The sequence below is a fragment of the Pimephales promelas genome, chromosome 2 (genome assembly GCF_988280905.1).
Source record: "Pimephales promelas chromosome 2, fPimPro1.hap1.1, whole genome shotgun sequence".
NCBI classification, from domain to species: domain Eukaryota; kingdom Metazoa; phylum Chordata; class Actinopteri; order Cypriniformes; family Leuciscidae; genus Pimephales; species Pimephales promelas.
The window spans coordinates 30,022,939-30,030,688 of NC_142770.1; the positions used below are offsets into that span (position 1 = coordinate 30,022,939).

At 37.9% G+C, this 7,750-nt stretch overlaps 1 protein-coding gene and 1 pseudogene across 1 annotated transcript; one reads left to right on the forward strand and one right to left on the reverse strand.

Moving 5' to 3' along the window:
* Positions 1-1,216: 1,216 nt before the first annotated feature.
* On the reverse strand, positions 1,217-4,565 carry LOC148997159 (E3 SUMO-protein ligase ZBED1-like). The gene is made up of 5 exons (XM_089132837.1): positions 3,197-4,565; positions 2,958-3,097; positions 2,065-2,861; positions 1,681-1,964; positions 1,217-1,533 (listed from the first exon to the last, which is right to left on the reverse strand). Exons 1-5 carry the CDS (start codon positions 3,258-3,260, stop codon positions 1,217-1,219), a joined length of 1,602 nt encoding a protein of 533 aa, XP_088988963.1. The 5' UTR covers positions 3,261-4,565.
* Positions 4,566-4,954: 389 nt separating this feature from the next.
* On the forward strand, positions 4,955-6,220 carry LOC148997160 (uncharacterized; annotated as a pseudogene).
* Positions 6,221-7,750: the final 1,530 nt, after the last annotated feature.

A 7,750-nucleotide genomic window follows, 5' to 3' on the forward strand; every position in this document is an offset into this window, starting at 1 on the left:
ATATTGTTTTTCCGCTGTCTTCCTGTTTGAAATATTTTACCGTAAAATATCCCGTATTTTAATAGTCTAATAACATTAGCCTACTAATCTAGCTACTGTTGTGCTCCCTTATTTGTTGACAGGTATGCACTGTTAATAGTTTTGTTCCTGAATAAATAAATAGAGAGATTAATAAATAGATAGATAAATAAATAACATACTAAAAGTGAGATATTGTGTAAAAAGTTATTCAAGTTGTTGCAGGGGCAAAGCCACCATTTCAAAAGTGAGGGGGAAAGAATGTCAAGTGTAATACCAGTTTTTTTTTCTTCACACTTTTTTGACAGGGTTTTGCTTAATTGGCTTAATATGCTTTTTATTTTTAAAGCAATAAAAAAGTAAGTAAGTTAGTTAGTTATTTTATATTGCACATGCAGGTTTTTTTCCTGGCCTAAAATGAGGTAGAGGTGGTAAAATCCTGATCATGTATTTTAATAAGATAATAAAATTAATATTTTTTGTAGACCATCTTATTGTAACAATCACCAGCTGGAGAGCCCCTGAGAGTCACCAGAGGGCACTTCACACCAGATGATTATGTTTCACTCACAAACTACATTTCCCATAACTCACTGCCTGGACTCATCAGCACTCATCTCATTCACCTGTTTCTCATTATCTTGTTTAGTTCACACCATAAATACCTGGTGTTCACACTCACTTATTTCAAGTCTTGTTTTACTGTGTGTCTGCATTTCCCCCGGTGTACTGTGTGTCTGCTAGGGATGGGGAAATGAAGCTTCATGAAGCAATGAGGCATTCCCTTGACTGTTCCAGGAAAAGATTCAAAGCTTCGAGAGTGTCGAGAACAGCGCCATCTGGTGCTTATTTAAAATAAAGCAGCCAGAGGCTCTGGCAGATGAAGCAACCACAACACACTACAGAGTTTCAATGTTATGTGTACAAATAAAAACCTTACATGTTTGTCTTTGATTTGTTCATTTAATAAATTAATTTTTGCATTAAAGTGTGACAATAAAATATAATATAAGCTTGATGATTCAATAAGATTTAATGTAGGCCTACTCTATCTCTCTCCCTTGCACACACACACACACACACACACACATAATGAATAAGAACATTGTCTGATAGGATCATATGTTTTTAAATGCTTGACACTTGGCAGTGATAGTGCTTATGTAACTGTAGGAATGACAGAAAGGTTGTACAGTTTTTAATTATTTTTATTTAGAAATAAAAGCTGTTTCACTGTGTTGGGGCTGAGTCTATTTCTCCTCTTACACAGTACTTCCCCAGCCTTAGAGAACACTCTTTCACATGGTACAGAGGAGGCTGGGGTACAAAGAAACTGTAATGCCAATGTATGTAGGTGGGGGTAGACATGTTTCTGCAGTCTCCAATATTCAAGTGGATCTTCAGCTCTTTGTATATTTCTCTCTGTAAGGTATTTATCCACTTCTACGATTGCATCAGACGTGGCATTTGAGCTTTGCTCCACAGCACTGTCCAACAGAAGCCAAAGGTTTCCACCTTAGAAGTGAGGAAAATAATAATAATTATTTTTATTGGCTTCATTATTTTCATTGACTGTACATGTATTGACTGAATATAAGACACATCAATGGTGAACAATTATAAAATACAATAAGTATATAAAAATAATAATAAAAAAAATACTTGAGCTTGGTGTGGGCTGTTGGGTAGATGATGGTGCTTCTGTTTGAGTGCTTGATGATGTGGATGGTATTTCATCTGCGGCCCTGATGATATTACCACATTCTGCTTTTAACCGTTTGACAGCCTCTGTCATTTTAGTTTGGTTGAGGAAACCCAATTTTTTAAACCTTGGGTCCAGCAGAGTTGCCATGGTCATTATGCTGAGCGACTCCATGTTCCAGATATGCTCCCTCAGACGCCTGATGAGGTTTTCAGTTAGTTCTTTTGTGATTGGCATGGTTAACCTATGAAATACAAAATGATTTATTCTGTGCAAAATACAAAATGATTTAAAAAACATCAAAGTTTGCTAATGAGTATTCTACAACAATTTCAAATAAATACCTTAGTTGTTCAACCTGTAATGAATGGTGAATCATTTTTAGCAAAGGAATAACTTTGGAGCCAGACACTCGTTTTTCCTCGGACAGCTCTACTGTGGCCTTGTGGAATGGGCCGAGAACACACAGAATTTCCTGTATGGCTTCATAGTCCTGAGCATGAAGTGGAGCTATATCAGTTTTAAGTGAGGCAAGGGATGCTCCCACAGTTTGCCTTTCCCCATGCAGCCGTTGAAGCATGTGAAAAGTGCTGTTCCAGCGGGTTTCCACTTCATTCACAAGTTTAAGAACTGGCCTGTTCATATCTTGCTGCACCTGGGTCAACATTTCTTTGGCAGAGGTGCTGCTGCGAAAATAGGTGACCACTTTTTTTGCTTTGGTCCGAATGTCACACAGAGCTGGCACCTGATCAAAAGACTTTTTAACGATGGTGTTAAGTGCATGTGCAATGCAAACTGAATGTCTCACTTGCAGAATTCTTGCAAAAGCAATCATGTTTGCTGCTGCATCTGTTACAAGACACTTCACTTTGTCCTTGATTGCCCACTCCATCATGACATTCGTTTTGACCAAGGCCATATTTTCTGCTGTGTGCCTGTTTGGGAACTTCTCAACATCCAACAACACTGTATTCAGCTTATAACTGTCATCAATGTAGTGGCAGGTTATTGCAAGATATGCATCCATGTTGATAGAAGTCCACATATCAGATGTTATAGACACAGCAGTTGCTTTGTCCATGTCGGCCTTGGCCTTCCTCTTTTCTTCTTGATATTTTGAAGCCACCATTTTCTTTAAAGCCTTTTTGAGTTCACAAAACAGTTATAGAAAAATATCATTACAGATACAGATTTATTATATAGATTATACATCAAAATCAACCTCCGCTATACTCACCTGTCTGGTTGGGATTATGTAGGAAGGATCGAGGGCATGGATGAGGCCCTTGAAACCCTCATCCTCAACCACTGTAAACGGCTGCGAGTCTTTTATGACCATGTTCACCAATGCCTCATCAACCATTTGCTTGCGAGATACTATAGCGAAAGAAGTAATATATATTATACATAATATTATTTGAAATCATGATAATGCATTCACAATTATGAATAAAAATCATGAAGCAACAGTCCTACTTTGTGTGCTTGGATTGTTCTGGGGCTGTGCAGTCTCATGTAAAGCTCTGAAATGCCTTAGCATGGATGATGTGTTGTTTCCATAAACAAGCTCTTTGTCACACACCAAGCATCTCACCTTCTAAAAAATGTTATATGAAACTAATAAATTACTTACAAGATTAAAATAAGTAAATTATAATTAAATAAGTAAATTAAGTTAAATTATATATATATATATATATATGTATATATATATGCATACATACATTGGAAGCTATAAGCTCAAAATGTTCCCAGATAGGGGAAGTCTTCCTTTTTTTGGCTGTTGCCATTGCTCTAAATACAAACCCTTCACCAAACACCAACACCCTATCCCCTCTCTCCTAATCCCACCCTAAACCCAAATACCAACACCAAATTACCTTAAATCACCAAAGTGCAAAGATTTTACAAAAACAAAAAGAAAAAAGAATAGACTAAGTAGTGAAAAATAAAGTTTGGTTATTTAATGATTTATATTTATTAACTTTCAAAGTACAGCACTCTCCTCAAACACCCATCAACCAGACTGAGGCAACATTGACTCGTTAAATGAGATCGGGAGTTCGAGCCTTCTGACACACAAAGTGAAACTCGCACGTGATTGGACAGAAAGTGAAGCTTCATTTGTCATCGATCACGTGACTCGGGGAAAACCAATACACACCCCGATACGGGGCTTCACTAGAAATTGTATCGCTTATGTGATACGCGCATCGAAGCTTCAGTGTCGTACGTAACATCACTAGTGTCTGCATTTCCCCTGGACCCATGCCTGATTTATATTATTCAAATGATCAGTGTTAAGTATGATAATATGGTTAAAATATCACACTGAAGCTGATTTAAAAATAACATTTACTTATAAACAAAAGTAATTCTTTTGGCAAAATCACATTTTCTTACTAGCTTAAACAAAGTCTGTCTAACTAAACTAAAACTTTACAATTGAAAACCTTCAATCTTCAAGCTTTTAAAACTACTTCAAACTTTCAAGTCAGGCTTTTTCAAGAGATCTTAAAGTTTGTCTTCAAGCTTTTTTTTTAATTGTAAAGTGTTTGCAAATTATTATAAACATCATGTCCACATGTTACAACGCTGCCTGATTCAAGCAGATCGTGGCTGTTAATGCATGAAAATACACATTCAGCATTAACATTCACCATGTTTATTCTAATTTGAAGGACTTTGATAACATATCTAAGAAATGTATTACATAACATATCTTAAAAATATTGCATGTTTGTTCGGGTAGTGAATTTACGTCAAAGCCTGTTAATTATTCAACAAGAGAAATAGGCGGAGTTATTCATCATTGTGCAACACAATTCGGATACTACATGACGACTTACTTACAGTGCTTGACATTTTTCGTGAAAAAGGAGTGAAGAGTTTTTTTTTGCCATTTTGAACTATGAAACTGATGGATTCGGTGGGGGTGCGAGCATGGGCGTGTCGTAGGCTAATGCACAAGTGATTAATTACCATGGAAACATGAAAGTCACGTATGTAGATACTATCCTTGAATCTTTGCATTTTAAATCTTGAAGTAGGGTATACACACCCGCAAAAACTTCAGCTTGTCGTAGACACACTTGCCCTATGAAAAAGTGCGGGGAAGGAATTTACAAAAGTGCCCATGAGTTTCAGGCTGAACTGGATTACTGGTTGACTGCCACTGTATATTCTGATGAGACACTAGCTTATGCTATCGCAGTTTCCCCTTAAAGAAATAAAATGTTATCTTTTGTCGTAGCAGGTATTGGCAAAGATTATTAGTGATTATAAGATTATTAGAGTAGTTCGAGTGGCAAGATATTGTGCAGAGAATTCTGAAGCCAGACCGTGAGTTACAGAAAATGAAGAAAAGAAACTTGTGATGAATCACATTCAAACATTCACTTGTAGGGCAAGCCACTATGGCAGAAAAGGAGCACCTGGGCAGAAAGACCTTTCCAGTGACCTCAGCATAAAAAAACGTGATTTGTTCAAGCAGCAAAATCGTGCCGCTGGTAGCTACTCTCTCTATTACAGTGTTTCCTGATACAGTTTCAACCTTGCATTTGGACATCCTGCCACCGATGCGTGTTCTACATGTGCAAAGTTTAATCTCACATTAAAGAACACTAGCTTGACCGAAGAGGAGAAGCGTACAGCATCAGCATCTTTCATTTTCTATCGCAGACGAGCAAGGCTGTTTTATGATTTGCTTGGGCAAAGTGACAATGCAGCATTGACCGTCTGCTTCAACATGATGCAGAATCTGGTACTCCCAAGAACCCCCATTGGTCAGGCGTACTACTCCCGCCAGCTCTTCATGTACATCTTTGGTGTTGTTGTCCATGCTGGCAAAGGCAGCAAGCAAAGCAAGGATGACATCCATCTTTACACATGGATGGAACATGAGAGCCGAAAAGGCTTCTGCTCCGAACCACTGTTTTCGGCAGCCATTGAATGTTGCACTTTGCAATGTTCAGAAGTTAAGATTATTCAGTGATTCCTGTTTTGGACAAAAAAAATGTGAATGCTCTGTCAATGCTGTTTGCTTTAACAAAGCAGAATTTTCCGAATATGATCACTGAATATGTGTTTCCCATCAGGGGACAGTTTCCTTCCTGTCGACCACATTTTCGGAAGGATTGAGCAGCAGACTCGAAAGCACAATACCATCCTCATGCCAGAGGATATGGCCAGCAGCCATATCACCCTGTAGCCCAAGCCTGGTTGCCCACTAAAGCTAAGCAGGGCTGAGCCTGGTTAGTACCTGGATGGGAGACCTTCTGAGAAAGCCAGGTTGCTTCTGGAAGAGGTGTTAGTGAGGCCAGCAGGGGGTGCTCACCCTGTGGTCTGTGTGGGTCCTAATGCCCCAGTATAGTAATGGGGATACTATACTGTCAAAGAGCACCGTCCTTCGGATGAGACGTTAAACCGAGGTCCTGACTCTCTGTGGTCATTAAAAATCCCAGGATGTCTCTTGAAAGAGTAGGGGTGTAACCAAATTTGCCCAGTGGCCTCTGTCCATCATGGCCTCCTAATCATCCCCATCTATACCAATTGACTTCATCACTGTCTCCTCTCCCCCCCCCCCCCCTCTATGTGAAGCGCTTAGAAAAGTGCTATATAAATGTAATGAATTATTATTATTATAATTACTATGACATTTTGAGGAACCATGGACATGTCCATGTCTACAGCCAGGACTGGCAAGCTTATGATTTCAAGAAGGCAACAAAGGTTTTTGTAAAGCCACAGAAGTTATTCAAGCTCAGTGATGCTAGAATGCTGGAATTGAGGAATGACAAACTTTTATAGCGAGGACAGAACTGGGCAAACTTCAAGCCGAGTCAGCTCCCAAATGTAAACACAGTGAAGGATGCAAAAAGAAAGGATGTGCTTAACTTGCTTGCTGAAATTGGTGCCAGTGACACTGTGCGTGCCTTCTATGATGGAGCACGCTTTGTAAATGATGTCGACTGCGACAGCCATGAAGAATAATTCTGCCGATTGTGCCTTTTGAGTTCACCGTTTCAGTGCATAACAAGTGTGTGTGTGTGTATGTGGAAAAGACCTTAGCAAACAGGAGAAGTTAAGTGAGTGGGGAGAAAGTCTGTGTGGTTGAGTGTGTCTAGATAATGGCACTCTCAAATGGCACTGAGTTGTAGTTGTCCATAATAAATAGATAGATAGATAGATAGATAAATATATAAATAAACCTGCACTACAACATGATTTGTGTTCCACTATAATACATTTCTTCAAGTTGGCATTGTTATGTAAATAGACTGTCATGGTTGCTTATAGCCTAGTTATGTTGCACATATCTTACACAGATATGTATCGTTTATTTAAAGTTATATTTTGCACAGAAATATTGTAATGTTTTTAAAGACAGAGAAATATTGTTTGTATGAACATATTTTTATGAAGCATTGTGATGGATGTATTTTTTAGAAGTTTGGGACTTATAGATAACTTACTATTTAGTACTATTTAACTTAATAATTGTAAAGTTTCATACATTGTTTTAAAATTGAATGAATGTAGTGTAGAAACAAAAGTTTGCTCTAATGTTACTTAAGAGTTCAGGATGAACTTGAAATGTTGCTATTATCATGATATCCTGATATTGTGATTCAGTTTTCAGCCATATCGACCAGCCCTAATGTGTAATGATACACATTTTAAAAACTAATTATTAAAAAACATGTTACAAGTTAAGAATTTTAATTAGGCTCTATGAACTAAAATAGCTTCAAAATATAAAAGCTAGAAAATAAAAAGGAACAAAACACAGCCGCATATGTGCAAGCGCTCCACAAAGTGCACGTAAGTATTTTAAATTGAAAGCAGCATTCTCAGTGCTTTACATATTTTTAATATATAAGCCAACTGCATTCCAAAAGACATAAATAATGCCTTAGTAGAGCATTTGTAAGGAAAAATCCACCGGGCGAGACCGCACACTGCAAAAGTAACATCAAGCAAAGCGGCATAACCTGTGCGATATCTAGAATGTATTTTGCTTTACTAATA